Raw genomic sequence first — 20,617 nt, 5'->3', positions numbered from 1 at the left:
CGCCAGGCCGCCGCCGCCTCCCCTCCCTCACCCCGCCAGCCAATGGGCGGCCGCCTTCTGGGCGGCTCCGCCAATGGCGCCGCTCGGTCTTGCGGGCAAGATGGCGGCGCCCAGGCGCCTCCGGGAGGAGGGCAGGCAGGCAGCGGGTCGCCATTTCGCGGGGGGCGATGCTGCTGCGCGCCTCGCTGCGGGAGGTGAGCGGGCCCTGCCCCGCGGGCTCCTTCCCGCAGTGGGGGGCAGCGGGGACGGCGGCCGAGACCCCCCTCCCCCCTGGGGAATTCGCTGCCGTGACGGGGTTTGCGCTTCCAGGTGTCGGCGGCGCTGCGGGAGGGCCGCCTGGGCCCCGCCGAGCTGTGCCGGGGCTGCCTCGCCCTCACCCGCAGCACCAGGCTCCTCAACGCCTACATCGCCGTGGCGGAGGAAGCGGCTCTGCAGCAGGCTGAGGAGTCGGAGAAACGGTACCGGAGCGGTAGGTTCGGGGGGGGGGGGGCGGCTCCTGGGCCTTAAAAACAGCTGCTGCGGGGCCCTGGGGGGGGGGGGTCTCGGCCTGGGCTGAAGCACCTTTTCTTTTTTTAATATAGCACATTCTAATCGCTGGTGCCGCTTTGTGTGAGCGCAGTTGTTCCCCGGCGAGCCAGGAGAGCCTCAAACCCCCCTTCACCTGCCGCCTTTCTCCTCGTTTCCCAGGAGAGCCAAGGAAAAGGGGTTTTTTTTTCCCTTCCCGGGGTACTGCTTTTTTCTTCCTGGCTGAGAACCAGCAAAAGAAAACCTGGCTTTATCCTGGCTCAAACCAGGGCAGAATTGCTCTCCTCTTGACTTTGCCAGAAAGCGTTTTTTTTTTTTTTTTGCCAGAAAGTTGCCAGAGCGTTTTTTTCTCTTCCTGACGCCGGCGTTTTAATTTAATTTCTGTATTTATTCTGCACGGCGGATGATTGATCGCCTAGGGAAGGTGTTCTCTGCTTCAGTAATTCCTCAGAATCCCATCTGCTGTGTTTGTGAGGTGGGCAGAACTTAGCATCTCCCAGCTTGGGGACAGAGTGGATGTAGGAAGCACCTGAGCCCCAAATAAACATCGAAGGGGTGGGCATTCCTTTGGGGTAGCTAACCTCTCTGAAAGCAGCTGCCTGTCTTGCAGGCTGAGACACAAGTTCAGAGCCCTGGTCTGGGCAGAATGCTCAGTGCTGGAGTTAGAAAGGAAGGTGGTTCTTGAAAATGTAACAGACGACCATCACACCCTAAGTGGATGGCTGTCCTTGCTTTTAAAAAAAGCACCCAAAGGGGCTAGTAAAAGAAATAGTCACTGATGGGGAAACTATGTAGCACACTTTGCTTCAACTCTTTTGGCTTTTCAATAACTCCTAACGCAGGTCAGCCACTGGGTCCTTTAGATGGAATTCCTGTTGCAGTAAAAGACAACTTTAATACAGCTGGCATTGAGACAACATGTGCATCAAACATGCTAAAAGGTACAGTAGAGCTTTTAAAGTACACTCAGATCCCATCTCAGAGCTCTTGCTCTTCTCTTTGGAAGGTTTATGGAGTGGGGTCTTCCAGAAATGTAAATATTTTCCAAAAATGAGCTGAACTCATTTGAGAAAACATGTTTATCTAATTTCTTCTGCCAGGCTCATCTGATATTACACATGCATCATTTTCTTGTGTAAGCAAATTCTTCTTTATTCATATAGTTATATGCTTTTAACAACACAATGTTTTTAGAGCCCATATGCCACAATAGAATTGTTTTGTAGTTGGCATTTTGCTTCATGTTACTACAGGAGAGCAGTCAGTTCTGTTTGCTGCTGTTCTGCCTGGCAAAATCCAAAGACAGTCTTTTGTTGTTGTTCTGTTGCTAATTGTTAACTTGAACGACTCATTTCTCTACATTCCTAATGTACAGACACGTTCTGTAAGGCTTAATTTTTGGAAGTTCTCCCCAAGTAACATGTCCCATGAACATTTTCAAGGCATTAGAATGTTTTCATGGTAAGAGCAGAAGTAGAAAACATTTCCTACATGTGTTTTGTCCTGCACAAAGTGAAACTTGAAAAGTCCTGTGGAAGATAGCTCAAGTAAATTAGCAGAACCCTAATCTGATTATGGGGTTTTTTTAATAGCAGAAGAAACAAAATCTGACTTGGCCTTTAAAAAAAGTGTTAGATTAGCTGAGATGATGCTTTTCCTTTAAGCAGCAGACCCATTGAGATTTATTGCAGTGTCATGGCTGAGAGGATTAGGAGTGATGTTGTCCTTGTGCCCATTGAGGGCAGGGAAGGAAACACCCCTCTCCATGCTCACAACAGGAATTGGTGGCTCCCTGGGATCTCTTGTGCCATGGTTCTCATCCTGGTTTATGTAAGGTCTAAGTGGTCAGGGGTGCACAGACTGGATCACAGGATAGCCAGCTGGTATTTCACCTTGTGGGTAACCATGTGCTCCTTTATCTCATGGCAATGGGAGATGATTCCAGACAGTTTAGCACTTTTCTGTAAAGAGCATTTATCATTTCTTCTAGTGTTAGACAGTTTTTGCAAACTGGCTGAATGCAGTAATTTTCTGCCCTTGTGGTAAGTTGTTTATGTCAAGTCTTAGCTCCACACTCTATAAATGTATAATCCAGAATGACTGGGTTATAAATTTTGGAGAGAAAAAAGATGTTGCAAACTCAAGAACATTAGATTTAATGTTGATATATATTTTTAAATGACTAATGTTATCTTGAACCAAAGTTTTGGCACTGTGAACTGGTGATTCTTATGCACAAATAATGACAACTTTGAAGTGTTCAGAGTAGCTACTTCCAAAAATCAATTATATCCCACCAATCACTCTCTTAATTGCTCTGCTTGTTTCCAGGTTATATTTCTCCTTACAATGCTACAGTAGTTCAGAAATTACTGGATCAGGGAGCTGTGCTTTTAGGAAAAACAAACCTAGATGAATTTGCAATGGGGTGAGTGATGTTTATTATTTTTAATGTGTGATTGCACATTAAATAGGATACAAACCAGCTGTTCTGATCTGCCTGTACTGCTCAGCTTCTCTTCCTGTGAAGTTAGGGAATAACAAATGCTTAACCATTAAGACCATATAGAGTTGCATTTCATAGAGTCATAGAATGCCAGGCTGGAAGGGACCTCAAGGACCAACTGGCCCAGCCTCTCTAGGCACTGCTCTAGTTGACATGAGGTGGCTCAGCACCCTGTCAAGCTGAGACTTCAAACTGCCCAATGTGGGGGAATCCACCACTTCCCCTGGGAGACCATTCCAATGTTTAACTGTCCTCATGGGGAAAATTTATTTCTCCATGACCATTTATACTGTTGTTTAATATAAATGCTGAGTTTCATGAACATGGTGTTTGACTGTGGCTGTGTTTGGGAGGGAGGAAGCAGTACAGCCTTTGCAGAAGGCCACAAACAGACTTCTTCCAGATCCAGTAATATGTTAATAGAATTGGTTACACTACCAGTTAATTGCTGCCTTTTTCTCCCTCCCTACGGGTGGTTTTTGCCCCTTAGCTAATTTTTATCATGCCCCAGTGGCAATCACTGCCTCTGCCAATCAGCCACTGGAGTAATTTGTATGAGTGCTCCTTGGTTTGCTGCCAACAGGCTAACCTAGAGCAACACTTTGAGTTCCTTAAGCTAATGTTGGTGACCTTTTGTCAGGAGCACATTGGAAAAGGCTCTCACAAATTGATTTTCCAGCAAATGAGTGAAGGCAGCCAAACTACAACAGGGAACAGCACTGGCCTGTTAGGGATGGGAGTCTCTGTCACCATAATTACTGGGTCTGGAAAGGAATGTTTGGGACTTCATCAGAAACAATAAGTTTTAGTTTTATTTTACCCAAGCAGAAAACAGAGTTTTGATTTGGAATTCACATGGAAGAGATGGAAATACTCTGACTGTATAGTTTTGGTTCAAGTCATTTCTGTATCAAAGAGACACTTTTCAGAGGAAGAGCAGGGAAAAAGCAAAGGAAAAAGCTGATGATGCAGCATAGCAACTGTTCTAAGGTCACGAAAGCATGGGATTCTCCTAAAAAAGCTCCTTGCACCTCTGGCCTCTCATCTGTGGTCTGTGTGTGTGCATGGTCTCTTGTGCTAGCAGCACGAGAGCTGCACTACGAGCTTGATCAGGGAGCTGATCCAGCTCAAACGTCATGATCATGGAATGGTTTGGGTTGGAAGGGACCTTCAAGATCATGTAGTTCCAACCCCCCTGCGTGGGCAGGGACACCTCCCACCAGCCCAGGTTGCTTAGAGCCCCATCCAACCTATGCCAGTGTCTCGCCACCTAAGAATTTCCTCCTCATGTCTCACCTCAGTCTCCCCTCCTCCAGTTTTCATCCATCCTCCCTTGTCCTCTCCCTCCCTGCCCTTGTCCCAAGCCCCTCCCCAGCTTTCCTGGAGCCCCTTCAGGCACTGGAAAGTGCTCTGAGGTCTCCCTGGAGCCTTCTCTTCTCCAGGCTGAACAGCCCCAGCTCTTAGCCTGTCCCCAGAGCAGAGCTGCTCCAGCCCTCCCATCATCTTTGTGGCCTCTGGACTCTCTCCAGAAGCTCCATGTCCTTACGTTGAGGGCTCCAGAACTGGACACAGTGCTCCAGGTGGGGTCTCAGGAGAGCCAAGTAAAGAGGGAGAATCACCTCCCTTGACCTGCTGGCCACACTTCTTCAGCTACTGTGTCAGCTGCCCACTCTGTCTCAGGATTTGCCTAATGACACTGGCACCCTGAAGTCTGGGGAAACATGGGTTGGAGGTTGTGAGGAAGGAGGAAAGTACCCCCTGCACACAGAGGAGCAGCTCACGCTGAGGTGACCACAGCATGACTGAAACCAGTTCCTGAGAAGCCAGTCTGGCACTCTGAACCAGCGAGCTGTGGCCTCAGGAGAGGGCTACAGTGTGAGAAACTGTGTGTGGTTTACAGAGAAGTGCTTGTTCCTGCTACTGCAGGGCTTTCCTCCTGCTCTGGCAGCATGGTTTTCCACAAGACTGTGGTTGTCTTATTTTGCCTTTTCCAAATCAGGGTTAGGAGACCAGAAGGCCTTTGTTTTGAAGCAGACATTCAGCTTTAATGTTACGTAGCTCAAATCAGTTTTGGTGTCAAATTCTTTTCAGTGTCTTTAGTAGAATTTACAAAGAGGTACAAGTGTCATAAAGGGATGAAGATCTATTAACTTGCCAGTTCTTTGTAACACTGTTGAAGTTGACTGCACAGGGATTTATCTACACCAGTCTTATCGTGTTGAAATGGAATTTGCTAGGATGAAGGATGAGGAATTGGAGGAAGAAAAAAAGCACCCGTGTGAATGCAGTGTCTCATCTGTCCCTCCTCTCTGTATTTATCCCCTCTGACTATCTTAGATCTGGAAGTACAGATGGAGTCTTTGGACCAGTCAGAAATCCCTGGAGTTACTCAAAGCAGTACAAGGAAAAATCCATCCCAGGATCCCATTCTAAGGATGAAGATTCTAACTGGGTGATAACAGGAGGGAGCTCAGGGGGCAGTGCAGCTGCTGTGGCATCCTTCACATGCTTTGCGTAAGAAGCTTCTACAAATTGTTTCCTATTAAATGTCTCAAAATACATGGCAAGGTTTTAATTTCATCATTTTCTCACAACCTAGTTCGAAATGGGAGGGTTGTTTGCACGGGAATGCAAGGATTTCTTTCAGCATCCCTAGTTTGTTTGTGGCATATAATGAAGCCAGAATTAATCCATGTAGGCAAATCTGGGTTTATTCATTCCGATAGGACCACTTTACACTTTGTGAAACAAAATGGTAATAATGGCAGTAAAGGAGTGACTGTTTTATTGTCATTCACACATACTCTCTTAAAGAAAGTACCATGGGGTTTGTGACACATCCACTTCCTCACTAAGTGCATTAAATACATGCTGAAAATGTAATTTAGCAAATGAGGAGATCCCTTGATTGGTAACAGTATAATCATCTTTCATCCCCTCCTTTGATTTTTATAGCAGTTACCTGACAATACAGGGGAGTTGGGATCTAAAAGCTTTGAAATCCCTTACTTAGGAAAATGATACACAGGCTCTTACTAAAGAGATAGTTTAAAAACTGCCTGTTTTTAAAAGTTAAAAGACAGTTTTAGTTTTGGGGTTTTGTGAGGTTTTTAAGTGGTTTTGTTTTTTTTAAATGAATTTAAACAAGTGGAAATTTTACAGCAGTTATTATATGCATGGAATAGCAAAGCACTGTTAAACAATTCAGTTGTCTAGACTGTCTTCCCCTTGGATTGATTGGATCTGTTAGAAGAAATCTGATCCTTAAAATTTTACACCTTTCATTTTATAAGGGTTTTAGAGCAATACAGGGGAACATATTTTCTAGAAAATTATTTCAGTTGTGCTTTTAACTGAAAGGTGTTTAAGAACACTCTTTAGTTACTGAGTCCTTGTTTACCCATAGACTAGAAGTGTCTATCTGATTGTTATTTTTTTTCTAATGTTGATGGCAGCTTTATACAAAATATATTTTTATATAAGAAAAAACTACTTTTTTTAAATGATACCTCTTCTCATCTTGTTGCCCTTTGCTAGGATGTCATCTGCTTAACATTTTAATACTGTTGAAACTGAACTGAGTGCAGCCATTCCCAAGGAGGGCTGGTCCTGACAGGGTCTGGCACCTTCTTTTATGTTGGTGGGCATGTTGAGCTCCCATTTTGCTCTGCTCAGCACTTTGTCACAGCAGGGAGGTTTTTCATCCAGCTATTTTATTGCCTGTAACCTATTGGATATCCACTCTATTGGTTTCTTTCAGGCACCAGGAATGCTGCCAGTCTTTGTCTTTTCAATTTGAGATTTGGATGTAGAGAAATGCTACAAAACTGAGGATGTTTTATATCCACAAAAAAAGCTTTGGGAAAAAAAAAAGATCCACTTCAGCAAAGTCAATTGAATTGGCTTATCCACCTCAGAAACAGATGCCTTAGGGAAAAGTCACATACCCACTTCAATAAAAATTGTATCTCCTTCTGAAATCTATTTTTGGCAAAGATTTGGGTGATAGCTGGTTTGTTTTTTAGACAGTGCTTGAGTTAAAATTATTAAAAAAAAGAGAAGAGGTTTGATTTCAACATGAATTTCTAGTTCTGCTACAACAATTTTTGAAATAAAATTTCAGTTTGAAAAGAACAAGGGTTTCACCTGTGAAAAAAATACTTTGTTCTAAAAATGTACCTAAGTTTCTCTAAACTGGGAGTTCTGATGGTATGGTTTATAGGTTTGGAAAGAGGAAAAACATCCTAGAATTTGGAAAGTATGTCCTGTTATTGGGAGCAAAAAGTGTGCTGTGCTGCTGTTTGTTTATATGCTGGAAAATGCTGCTTCCTGGTGTATTGGCTGCTGAATAAATTAGATATCAGCACCTGAAAATTGTATCCAAAATCACATGAGACACATCTTTTGGAGTCCACAGGACTGAAACAGAGCAACAGAGAAGGTGAAGTAGGTATTTAGGGCTGTGTTCAGATGGCCTAAATCCTGTCTGCTTCTGCTTTGCGGAGGGAACTGGGTTCTCCTAATGACTCATTCAGAGGCCCTAAAAAAAGACAAAAAAGAGCAGATAAAAAATTGCAGACCTGAGGTTTAGGCTGTGTGATGATGTCTTCTAATCTGGAAGAATTCATGTGTTTTTAAATCCATGCATCTTAAAGCTAAACGTTTGTATTATTTGGAAGTGTTGTGAATGACGTGACTAACGATATTCCTTTTGAAACCCTAGAGCCTTAGGGTCAGACACAGGAGGATCTACCAGGAACCCTGCTGCTCACTGTGGTGTAGTAGGTTTAAAGCCAACATACGGCCTGATCTCTCGCCATGGTCTCATTCCTCTAGTGAACTCCATGGATGTGCCAGGAATCCTAACCAGATGCGTGGATGATGCAGCAGTCGTGTTAGGTATTGCTGCTTCCTTTGTCTCTGTGGACAACGTGTCTTTGGTTACAACATTGTCTGAAGATATGTTGAATTCTGGCTTCCCAATGGACATTTTCCTGGTCTTCTTGTGTCCTGTCACATTTCAGGTTTACTTGCTGGACACGATCCTAGAGACTCTACCACAGTTCAGGAGGACTTTAAGCCGTTTGAACTACCCAGTTTGACTGATGTCAGCAAGCTCTCCATAGGAATTCCAAAGGTAACGTTTAAATCCTGTCAGCAGCTGTGGGCAGGAACAGTAAATAGGACATCTAACAAAAAAAACACTTATGTCTTGTCCACCACCTCCCAGTCTTCCATGATGTAAAACTGTGAAGACAGGATGAGCAGCTCCTGGAAAAGAGCAGTATGTCCTCTGTGGCCTCTGCAGGTGATTGGGAGTGAGCAAATGCTCATGCTTCATCTAAAACATTTTGTCATTGAAGCACTGTTGGGAAGTTCCAAGGGAAATGAGGAACTTCCAATCTTGGTTCTCTCTGTTGCTCTTTTATCAGTCATCTGTATAACCTCAAACGAGTTGCTCTTGGTACCTCCTCACCCCTTGAGGTTAGTTCTGGTCTGTGCAGTGCTCTGAGATACTTGTGTTAATGTGGAACAGAATTTTAAAGGCAGTTGAGTGGCACAAGGAGCTGTGATTCACAGAGCTCTAATAGGGATTGAAAAACAACTGCCATCTGACCTGTGATGTATACAAATCAATCATGTTTGTAATGGTAAGGATACTTGAAATTTAGGCACAACCTTTGGGTCTCCAGCCTATTGTTAATTTAGGAAAGGCTCTGCCTTCAAAGAGACAATGGAAATAACATTTATTGGTTTGATTCTCATTGTCTGAATCTGTGCTAGAACAGGTACACCAAAAGGTTTAAACACAGACCAAGGAATTATTCAGGATCTGTGAAATGCAAAAATTTTATGCCTAAAAAAAATCAATTAGCTGCCTACTGTTAAGATTTTGATAAATCTAAAAACAGTGGTATTGGTTTATTATTCATATCCTTTGGACAGTTTTCCATTGCTAAAGATGATCCCAGGCAGACAGATGCATATATTAAACATGGGTCATAGCTACTCAGAGATCAGACAGCTTTATGACCCTGGTATTCTGAGTTAGAACTAAAGCAAGTATTTTCAAAACTAGAATATTTTAGTAGAATATCTTTAACTTGGCTCTGGGACAGGAATGGACAGCTGGACAACTTATCCAAGTCTTCTCCCAACCCTTTGATTGCAGTACTTCTCTGAGGCCTGCCAGCTGCCACCGAGAGGCTGTGGCCAGCATTTCTTTGTCTCTTTCCTACTCAGAGCAGCCCTGGTTTTAGGATTTAAACCTAAGATTTAAGAGTTAACCTAATTTAGGAGTTTCTACCCACAAACTGCAGAGCAGTGAAGGGTAGTCTCCATGAATTAGACAGGTAAGTGGATAACTGGGCAATTCGTCCTTCTGAAGAAGAAATTCCTTGTTCTGTGGGTTGATCCTACTGAGATTAACATAATCATAAGGAGACTGAATCCTGTTCATTTAGTACTGCCAGACTGTGTAAGATTTAGTAGATGCAAGAAGCTTTAATAAATCAGGTGGTGGTGAGGTTAGCTTCAGTGTATTTTTAGCAAAGACTATTTACATTTTGGTTGCCATTCGAAGCAAATTGGTGTGTAAGACCACTCACCTTCTTGTTTTTCCCTAAGGAATATAATGTACCAGGGCTTTCTAGTGAGATTCTGGCTCTCTGGTCCAAGGCTGCTGACCTCTTCAAGAATGCAGGTGCCAAAGTGGTAGAAGTGAGTCTACCACACACATGTTACTCAATTGTCTGCTACCATGTGCTGTGTACAGCAGAAGTGGCATCAAATATGGCCAGATTTGATGGACTGGAATATGGTAAGGCCTTGGAAACTACTTTTTTCTCTTCCTCAGAGAACAGAAACATTGCTCTTAAAAATTATTAGTTTGCATAGATATGCTTTGCATGGTTGAATGTTTGGTGTGATTTCTCCAAGATGGAATACAGAATCATAGAATGGTTAAGGTTGGAAAGGACCTTAGAGATCATCAGGGTCCAGCCTCCCTGCTATGAGCAGGGATGCTGCCCAAATAAAAATAAGTAAATAAATGCATATTTTAATATATTTCATTTCTAGACATATAAGTGACTGGGCTTCAAGTCTGTTTAATAAGTCTGTAATAAAACAGGAACGTGCTTTGCTGGTTTTCCAGAATAGCAGCATTATCAGATGGCAGCAAACAATGGCCTGTTGTATTGCCATGGATAACATTACCTTATGTTGCTAAATTGTAAGGATCACAGAAAATCTTAATTTCCAAATTGCCCTTTTCTTTTCAGGACACCGTTCTGCCATGAACAAGTCCACAGAAAGCATGTATGCTGCAACACGCCGGGAAGGCTTCAATGATGTTGTCAGAGGAAGAATTCTCTCAGGAAACTATTTCTTGTTGAAACAGTAAGCAGATCATCTTGAAATGCACATTTGCCAAGTTAACCATTTTTTGAGGAAATGATGATTCATTGTTCATTGTGACATGGAAAAAAAAAATCATCCTTATGCCAGTTGCTACTTGTATTATTATTGCTTTAGCTATGTAATAGCTAGTGAGCTGTTAATAATGAATGAAAATTTATTCCCTTAGCCTTACCAGTGAGCCTTCTGAATTAAATAAGTAAAACAACTTGGTGATCTTTTTTTTTTCCCTTAGCAAAGTGTTACTGTCACTCAGTAGTTAAATCAAGCAAAAAAATCTCTCCTGTGGTGTAACATTAAAATCATACTGAAGCCATTACTGTCATAGGGGTAAAAGTCCTGCAACTGTTAATCTCATTAAAACTGCATGAGTCCATTCCAGTTAGGTCTTCCCAGAGAAAGCCAGAAGATGCAGTGATTAAATTAACTGTAGCTCTTGTAGCTCTTTGCCTCAGTGTGCAGGGAGAGGAAGGCATGGAAGGTATTGAACTGATGTCTTTACAGAAGAGAGGTTTTTAACCAGCTCATGTAGAGGAGCTGGAGCATGGATCAGTTTGTTGGTTTTGTTTTCTTCATTGTCACTCCTAATTTATGTTAGTAAAACTGCTCCTTTTCTCTGTCATCATTTGTTCAGGTACCAGCAGAAATATTAGTAATGCAATCAGTCTGAGAAGAAGTGCACTACAGAAAGAGCTCAGTCAGCAGGAGTGTTCATCAGATGTGACTTCTAGTTGCTCTCAGAGGCAGGAATGTTGTCAGTCAGTGTGTAACAACCAGCTTTTATGGAATGCTGATATTCCTGCCAAGTGTGCTCCTGGCTACAACTGTCTAGATCAGCTTTCCTAAGGCTGCTTTAAAATTTGTGCAGTTCACTCTTCTGTGAAAGAATATACAATTGGCTTCCAGATTGGACACGAGTCCTGGTCCTGTCCACAGTAAATTACTTTTGAAGAACAGAACTCAGGGTTCTGAAAGCATTCCTGGAATAAACAGGAGAGAAAAAAACCCATCTGTGTCTCCTGAAAATGCTGCATTTTACACAATTTTTATCTTGCTTTTGAAATGTGTAAAATAACTCAGTGGTTGTTCAGGAAGCACTGGAAGTTTGTTAACACGGTATCAGAATTAATAGAGAGTATGTGTTTGATTTAACAGTCTTTTTTTCAATTTATTTATTTTTTTAAACCCAAAATAGTAATTTCAGCTTAAAATGGGCTTTGAAGTTCTTTTTGTTCCTTCTCCTGTTTTTCTGAAGTTAACAGCTAGGATCATTTCAGAAATGATTGTAGAATAAAGGGCTGATTCCCATGATGTAACATCTTGACTTCAATCTGCTACTGCTGTTACAATATATAATTTATTAGAACTGTTCATATTATATATAAATATATATTTAAATAATAAATTTATAGATGTATATTTAATTATATCTATAATTTATTATAACAATTTTAATTGCCATTTTTCAGAAAAATAAATCTTTAGATGACTCTAACAAGGTGGCTTTTGTGCAGTTTTAGTTTTGTCTGCAAACACTCCAGCATGTTACAGTTGTTAATAGCCCCCTCCTTTTATTTTCACCACAGCTGTGGTTTTAGGTAGCAATTACTTTTGAAACCAAACTTCCCTGAATTTAGGAATTCCACATTTACCACTTCTGCATATGAAGCTAAAAGGAACACTAGACAGAAAGCTGACTAATTTGTTTCTGCTTTAGAATTGTGTAGAGACAGCTGAGAAAGCCACTCCATGGACCACAGGGAGTCCTCTGGAGATTATGGGACTTTTTCACATCCCTGAAGTATCTTGCTGGATTGAATCCTAGATGATTCATTCCCATTTTCCAGGCCTCCTTAGTTGTGTCTCCAGGCTTTGCTGTGCTGCCCCGCAGTGAAATTCAGTAGGTGGTTTGGTTTCAGAAAGGTCATAAAAGTGTTGTTTTGATTTTTAGTTAATTATTGTAAGCTAGGCTCTTGTTTTCCCTTCACTTTTCTTCAGCAATCTGTCCTCAGCTCTTCCTTCTCTGACAGCTCCATTGCTGGGAGAACATAAACAGCATGTCTGATGACTTCTGGTTTATCAAAACCCCAAGTCCCAGCGTTAAGTCTTTTAGCCAGGAGGAACACTGGCCTTGTCTTCTTTGCAGTAACCAAGAAAGTCACTTGTGTATTTCTGGAATTAGTGTCAGACCCTCGTGTCCCTGTTTCTTTCTAGGAACTATGAGAAATACTTTATCAAGGCACAGAAAGTCAGACGTCTCATTGCCGACGACTTTGGGAAGGTTTTCAGGAGCGGCGTCGATATTTTGCTCACTCCCACCACTCTGACTGATGCAGCAACTTATGTGGAATTCATCAAGGAGGACAACAGAACCCGTAGTGCTCAAGATGACATCCTGACCCAGGCTGTAAACATGGCTGGTGAGCAGGGACAGGGAGTCAACTGTTTTCCCCAGCCTAAGCATTTTTAATGTCCGTTCCCTTCAGCTATTTCGCCTCTTCTTTAGAATCAAGATAAGTCATCTCTGTGTTGGCACTCCTGTGCTGGTAACAAGGTGTAAGGGCAGCTTCTTTTTTTAAATGCTTCAAAATGTAAGGCTAGATTTGAAAATGAGAGACCTGTTCAAGAGGTAATGGCCTCATGTTGCACCAGGGGAGGTTTAGATTGGATGTTAGGAAGAATTTCTTCACTGAAGGGGTTGTCAGGCACTGGAACAGGCTGCCCAGGGAAGTGGTGGAGTCACCATCCCTTAAGGAATTTAAGAGTCCTATAGATGTAGTACTGAGGGATATGGTTAATTAAGGACTTGTCAGTGTTGGGTTGATGGTTGGGCTTGGTGATCTTTAAGGTCTTTTTCCAACCCTGTGACCTTGGAGCTGGGTAGGGACTACAAATAAGATTAATCCATCCAAGTTCCAGAGACCAAAATTTCTTCTCAGATTTGATTCTCTTCTCAGAGGATGCTGACTCCTTAAATCATTCTTAATTCCTTTTTGTGATCACCTAGCAGTATCTTGATTTCATTGACTGAAATTATTTTAACTAGTCTTTTTCCTCTACATAAAAATGATTCCAGGGGTAAAATTATTACAAACATTACTCCAACTGGATTTGTTTAATAGTGTTTGCATGTGCATCTTTATTTTTCTTTCTTTTCTTTTTTTTTTTTCCTTTCAGGACTGCCAGCCATAAATGTTCCTACAGCTCTGTCAGAGAGAGGCTTGCCAATAGGGCTTCAGTTCATTGGACGTTCATTCCAGGAGAAGCAGCTTCTCACTGTAGCCAAATGGTTTGAAAAACAAGTGAAATTCCCAGTGATCCAGTTAGAAGAACTGAAGAGGCACGATCACAATGTCCTTCAGCATCAGAAATCTGCTTCTTTCTCATAAGGTGGGACTTGCTAGTCAGCTAAAACAAGAAGACAGTGGGGATGATCTAAAAATGTATTCCTGCAGCTCATTCTCTTCTGGAGAAATAATAATCTGCTTTAAGAAGACCATATACAGTAATGCAGGATGGAATCAGCACAGCTTGTTACTATGTAATTAAGGCCAAGTGAGTCATTAAGTAAATATGTCTGTTATTAAGAACCATTTCTAACTGATATTAAAAACATCAGGTTGAAATGATGTATCTTGTGCCTGTGGAATGGCTTTTTTCCATCCCCAGAGGGTGTGCAAGGTCTCTGGCCCATTAAAGAACTTACTTGAACTTTCCTGTGAAAATTGCATTGTTGCCAAAGGGTTGATTTCCTTCTGGAGCATGGAATCCAGAGAAGCTCTAATGAAACAAAGGTACCAAGGATCTGCTGGCTAACAGGAAAAGTCAAAGGAAGACAAGACAGTGACATCTAAAGAGTTCATTAAAAAAATAAATCCCTTCTAACAGACTCATGCAAAAGGTAAAATAACTTCCAGGTTTACAAATCAGGCAGATTATTCTGGTTACATTCATTGGAAAAATGAGGAATTCCAGATTTCCTCTGGGGAGAGATGTCAGCTAGTCCTTGAGTAGTTAAATTCTTCTTCCTTCATCACTGTTCTTTATAATCAGCACTTAAAATGAATACTTACTGAGAGAAATTGTCTTCATTGCAACCCTGCATAAGGGTAATTCCACCTATTCTATTCCTTCATGAATTGCCATTCAACACAATAGTAATTTGGATTAAATTTTAAAACCATAATGCTGGTGGACTGGAAGACCTGCTAACCAACTCAAACCCCCTTATGAACGTTGTAGTTTCCATTTTTCAAAAGCTGTAAAAGCCTGAAGGATAAGCTGGTAGATTTGGTTTTGCATTAGATTTACTTTCAGTTGTAATTTACAGCTTGCACAGAGGTAGAAAGTGCAGGGTGAGGAAAACTCAGCTGAGATTCAGTCCAGTATGGAAACATAACAGAAAATTCCTGATTCCTCTTCACCTTGTCTCAGACCAGACTGTCACCTAGATACAAAAGTCACCCTATTTCTAAAATTTGCACATGAATTGGTGCTTCTGCCCTGCTCCCACTTTTGGGACCATGTAGCTGATGTTCTTTGTGACCTCCTCTGTCTAATGCTGCCATTTCACCAAGGGAGCTTGGGAACCAGCATGGTTGAGCAGCGCCAGGAGATACGCAAGAGCTCCTCAGGTTTTGCAAGGGGGTTATCAGAGAGCCTTTTGCTGTCTACATACTAGCAAACCATGTTGAAATAGTTCATTCTGGACCCCTCAGCAGTTCCTGAAGCAGCTCAACACCCTGTCTCACCTGCAGGTGCAGTAGTTGTGGTGGTGTCTCTGACCAGGGCTTTCTGTAGCTCCCACCAGTGCCCAGTCATGGCTCCAGAGCTGATACAAAGTTTCTATGATGGATAATTAGACTCTCAAAGCCCCTTGTTACAGAAGTAGAGAAATTCAAGGGAGCAGGAAGGTCTAGGGGGAAGGGAAAAAGAGGGGAAAAAAAAAAAAAGGGGAAAAAGAAAACCAACCCTGCCTATACAAACAATTTGTACAGCTGCCTGGAAAAACAATGTGATGAAATGATAGAGTTGGGAGGTTTATGGCTCTGCAGCAGAGCCACAGCAGGGGGTAGGTGTAACCTTAGCACAGAGGGAGCCCAGATAATTCCAGTGTTTCCTGAAGGAAACAAAAGCTAGAGCAAAAGAGCAATCTGCTTAAACGTTTGGGGTGCAACATTTCTTTCTTCTGGAAAAGTGAAACTGTAAGGACATTGTACAGTGGAAAAGTTATTTTTGAGAACTTCTAAGAGCTTGTGCTGCAAGATGGTTTTAAATACAACTGCAAGTCTACGTTGCAGTTTCCATAGATGTGCCTTTCCCTCACTCTCCTCAACAGAGTAAGGAGAAATTTAACTTCTCTATTCCTGCATTTCTCAGTTTTTCTGGTGTTTTTAAGTTTTCAGGCACTTAATAGTTACTGTGACTTCACTGTAGTTTCCCCTTATGTAGTGCTAGTCCCTTCTCCATGGCTTTTATGATTCACCTAGGAACTAATGTGTCTAGAAAGCTGCAGTGGGGCTTTGGAGCCCCTGGGGCACCCCACTCTCAGCTCTGAGCCCCAGAAAACCGAGGGCAATACCACTGGATTCACACACAGGAGATGGGCAACTGAGAAAGGGTGAAGAAGTGTGCACAGTGTGTCTACAAATCAGTGCTGGGGTTGTAGGGCAGTCGTAGTTCATGTTAAACAGTTGCCCCCGGTGCTACCAGAGAGGGCAGGGAAACCAGAAAAAAAAAGGTTTATCTAAGTTGGTTATTTTTCAGTAGGTGTCTCAAATAAAGACAGAGGTATCCGATTACAGGAATGTTGGAAAGAGGCAGGAAATGAAAAACACTCACAATCACCCTAATTAGCTAACCACACCTCTGCTTGACTGATGGCCAGAGGCAATGAAGGGATTCCATTTTTTTTTTTTTTTTGTAAACACAGAAAGGTTTTTTTCCCTCCCAGCATGGGCATCCTCCTGTGGAACAGCAGTAGGAGGTGGCTTTAGCTCAGTGGTACAGGGCATCCAGTGAGAGCAGCAGGAGCCCAGCCTGGGGTTCCCAGCTCAGCTTCACCTGCTCCTACCTGCAGTTTTATAGCCTGGGCTGTGGATCTGTAACCCTGCAAGAGGGGGTTTAAGTGTTGTCATAGAATCACAGAATGGTTTGGGGTGGAAGGGACCTTCAAGATCATCAGGTTCCAACCCCCCTTCATGAGCAGGGACACCTCCCACCAGCCCAGGTTGCTCCAAACCCCATCCAACCTGCCCTTCAACACTGCCAGGGATGGGGCAGCCACAGCTTCCCTGGGCAACCTGGGCCAGGGTCTCACCACCCTCACACTCCAGAATTTCCTCCTCATGTCTCACCTCAATCTCCCCTCCTCCAGTTTTCATCCATCCCCCCCTTGTCCTCTCCCTCCCTGCCCTTGTCCCAAGCCCCTTCCCAGCTTTCCTGGAGCCCCTTCAGGCACTGGAAGGTGCTCTAAGGTCTCCCTGGAGCCTTCTTCTCTTCTCCAGGCTGAACACCCCAACTCTCCCAGCCTGTCCTCAGAGCAGAGCTGCTCCAGCCCTTGGATCATCTTTGTGGCCTCCTCTGGACTCTCTCCAGGAGCTCCATGTCCTTCTTGTGTTGGGGGCTCCAGAACTGGACACAGTGCTCCAGGTGGGGTCTCAGGAGAGCAGAGTAAAAGGGGAGAATCCCTTCCCTTGTCCTGCTGGCCACACTACTTTTGGTGCAGCCAAGCACACAGTTGGCTTTTGCTGAGCTTTCTGTGACTCTCGCTGTCACAAGCAAATGCTGCTGCACACTTTGTGATGAAATTGACTTCAGTGTGCTGGGAACGGTTGTGCTTTTTTTTTTTTTCCCAGCTCTAGAGACTGTTATTTGGTTGCTGAATGGATTTGCGTGGCCTGCTTTGCCACACAGAGTGTGGTGGGAGGTGGACAGGTTGCACAAACACTCCTCAGTTAGAGGCCTCTCTCAGGGGAGGGTGGATGGTGATGGGAGAGGAAAAGGGCTTGGAGTGACAGGGCAGAGGGCTGAAAGGCTGCTGCAGGTGGGTGTAGAAGATGCAGTGAAAAGGAAGCAGGAGCAGAGGTGGTAGGTGGTCTCTACTGGCTGGCAGCAACTGGGCACGTTTCAGCTAGGGAAGAGACACAGAGAAGCACAGAAAGGTTTAGACAGGCTGTGAAACACCAGGAGGTAGAAAACACATGGAAGAGGGGAAGGATTGAGCATCATAGAAGCTGGTAACTCATTCAAGAAGCCAGAGATTTTGGGAGACGAAGACTGAAGAGATAAAAGACATGGGGATGAAGAAGCAGAAGCATTCTGGTGGAGGAGGAGCCCCAACTTCATGTTCCTAAGTTGAAATCTTCGAAGGTGGGTACCTTTGTGAATTAAGTGGACTTCTCTGAACTGGAGTCTGCTTGATTTGATCCAAGTCTAGAGTGTTTAAGACGTGCATCTCACAAGCTTTTAGTCCCAAAGTGAGTGCTATTCAGGCACACACAGTGCCTGCTACAGACACAGGAAAACATGTTATTAACATTATATTTCAGGAAGCCCAGGAACACTCTGCAAGAAGGACCTCATGGACTTGATTTCTCTTAATAGGTAACTATTTCATACAGTCATCTCCATAAATTTAATAAAACTTATCTAAAGAGTACTTTGGTTTCTTCCTCCGATTAGTATTCCAGAACCTTTATTTAGAAACTGTAATCACAGCCAAGACACACACACCTATTTGCTCAAGGCAATATTGTTCTTTTGTTTAAATATGCCTTCTCACTCCTTGTGTTTAATTCACTCTTGTATTTATAGAGTGCACTTGCATTCTTCCTCAGCCTTTATTCTGCTAGGACAAATAAGTCAAGCTCTTCCAGTTTACTCCTGTATATTGGAGTGTCCCATGCTAATCCCTGTAGCCACTCACTGCACCTGCTCCAGCTGAATCCATCTGCCTTCCAGCATGGCTGATGAATATTGTGAAGACAACTCCAGGTGCAGTTTCACAAGCTCAACAGCATTCGTGTTTGCCCATCCTGAAAAATTCCTCCCCAGAACACTCTGGAATTGTGCTTGTCTTGTTCTCAGCCACACTGCACCACCCTGGTAGCTCCAAGCCCATGTATGATTAACCAGTGCACTCGGGGCTTTCTCTGTCTCCACTGCTTTCAATGGAAAAGCATTTCTGGTATGAGCTGGGAGCTCATTATTAAGCCTCCAGGCTCATGACCCTGCACTCCTTCTCATTACTGCTATTCAAATTATTGGTGTTTTCCAGTTTTTCCTGTAAAGTCCCACTCTCCACTGGTTGGACAGTAGCTCTCAGCTTCGTGTCATCAGAAACAAAGAGAATGTGTCCTTCAAATAACTTTACTTATTGCCCTAACTTTAACCTCACTGCAATCACTTTCCAAGCCACTGCTGCCAATGGACTAGGAGAACAATAAAATCCAGTTTCTCCTCTGTAAGTGTTACCTGCGTCGTGATGAAACGTGATGATGCACTGTCTGCTAGATGTAGGCTGAGGAGCTGCAACTGCCCTTAACAAACACTTGGAGTTTTGGTCCTCACCCTATTCCGTAACTGGCTTGCTTTGAAGGCTGGAAGCAAAGAGAGCCCCGTTGTGATCAACACTGTGCAAAGATACCAAGAAAAAAACCTGCCCCTCAAAAGAGCTTGCATCTATTGTACATCTATCCAAAACCCTCCATAAAAACTACAATAAAAAACCACCCCAGAATAATAAGCTATTGTGAGCAAGAGCTGCCTTTTTGCTTTGTATCCACAGCACATGGAAACACAAGAGCCTGAATTATCTCCTCTCAATGGCAAACAATGGAAACAAGCTGAATCACTAAAACCAACCCTTCAATAGGCAAAATGCAGCCTTGTCACTAAGACAAACTGCTAATAGCAACAATGAGGCTTGGACCAGCTTGCATGGAGCCAAACTGGCTCTCATACTACAGCTGAAGTTCATCCAAAGTTGAACAGGGAAGTCTCCAGATGGTCACTGCAACTGGGGCTAGAAGGAGGGGGCAATATGCTACTGTTTTGTTTAGACACAGAGAGGAGAATTTGGTTGATGCTTCAAATTAAGACTTAGCCCCAGAGGAGTGGATGAGATACACCATGAAGGAAAATGGCATCACTTAAACAGGGAAGGTGTCACTGCTTTAAAAAGATACTGTAGTCATTGCATTTTGGCAGTTATGAACCCAAAAAAAAAGCACAATTATGTTGCAGGGTTTGTGCTGTGCTTTTTTTCATGCAGCAGGTAAACCCATTGCTTTTCTAGAAGAAAATATTTAACTTCATGAGAAACCAAATCCTCTGCTGCAATCCTGGCCAGGAATGTGACAGGCAAGAGGATGTCCACATTGTTGAACTGAGCTACACTTCATTCTGGGTCCTCCCTTTCCTGTCATATTCCTGTCTGTCCCCTGTGCTACACAACCACCCTGACAACTCAGACTTTGCCAAGACAGCCTGACTCAGGGAGTGCATAAAATACCTCAAAAAGCAGCCACCTCCCCTGCCTGCTGCCAGGGACACCACCTTGCCTGCTGAGCAAGGTGCTGGGCTCCATCAGCTTGGTCACAACAAGACAGAGAACAGATGTAGAAGAAAAAGCTGCCCCTGAGAGGGCTGCCCACTACTCCAGGGCAAAAGCTGTCTTTGGGGAGACATGAGGGCAGACCTGGTGCCTCTCCAGAAGTGTTGGCCCATAGGAAACCTAGTATCAAGGTTAGAAGAGGGGCCTTTTCAGGACTGTTTTTTAATAGAGCTGTACGTACAGTTTTCAAAGCATAGTGATGATAATAACTATCAGGCATCTTAGCTTCCAAGGACTCGATGTTTGTGTTCCTTCAGTTCCCATCCCAGTCTTGAATCTTGAATCAATCACAAGGTTGAAAGCACCCACAGCAGCACAGGCACAGGGAGTGTGAGGCACACACAAAAGCCACCTGTGTGAAACACTCGGGATGCAGTCAAGGTGAGAACACACCCTAAGGCATGAGGTCTGCCCCGGGGAAGGTGTCTAAACATCCTCCAGCAGAGACAACAAGGCCCCAGCTCTGCTCAAGCCTGTTTGATTTGGGACTTGAAGCATCTAATTGACAGAATCGCCCTCAAAGCCCCAAACCCCTTCAGTCTTGCTGTAGC

General features: G+C 43.4%; 1 protein-coding gene across 1 annotated transcript; it reads left to right on the top strand.

Annotated features, from left to right (window-relative positions):
• The first annotated feature begins 16 nt into the window (after nt 1–16).
• QRSL1 (glutaminyl-tRNA amidotransferase subunit QRSL1) lies at nt 17–14,175 on the top strand. Its single transcript, XM_051613153.1, has 11 exons — nt 17–194; nt 310–469; nt 1,368–1,466; nt 2,857–2,953; nt 5,369–5,545; nt 7,755–7,930; nt 8,056–8,168; nt 9,659–9,851; nt 10,315–10,432; nt 12,665–12,870; nt 13,628–14,175. Exons 1-11 carry the CDS (start codon nt 168–170, stop codon nt 13,837–13,839), a joined length of 1,578 nt encoding a protein of 525 aa, XP_051469113.1. The 5' UTR covers nt 17–167; the 3' UTR covers nt 13,840–14,175.
• The last annotated feature ends 6,442 nt before the right edge of the window (nt 14,176–20,617 follow it).

This window comes from Apus apus, chromosome 3 (genome assembly GCF_020740795.1).
Source record: "Apus apus isolate bApuApu2 chromosome 3, bApuApu2.pri.cur, whole genome shotgun sequence".
Classification (NCBI taxonomy): domain Eukaryota; kingdom Metazoa; phylum Chordata; class Aves; order Apodiformes; family Apodidae; genus Apus; species Apus apus.
This window is presented reverse-complemented; position numbering and strand designations above follow the sequence as displayed.

Coding starts and splice junctions, on each gene's coding strand:
- QRSL1 (XM_051613153.1), top strand. CDS start 168: ATGCTGCTGCGCGCCTCGCTGCGGGAG. Junction 470..1,367: donor GGAGAAACGGTACCGGAGCG/GTAGGTTCGGGG, acceptor CTCCTAACGCAG/GTCAGCCACTGGGTCCTTTA. Junction 10,433..12,664: donor AACTATTTCTTGTTGAAACA/GTAAGCAGATCA, acceptor GTTTCTTTCTAG/GAACTATGAGAAATACTTTA.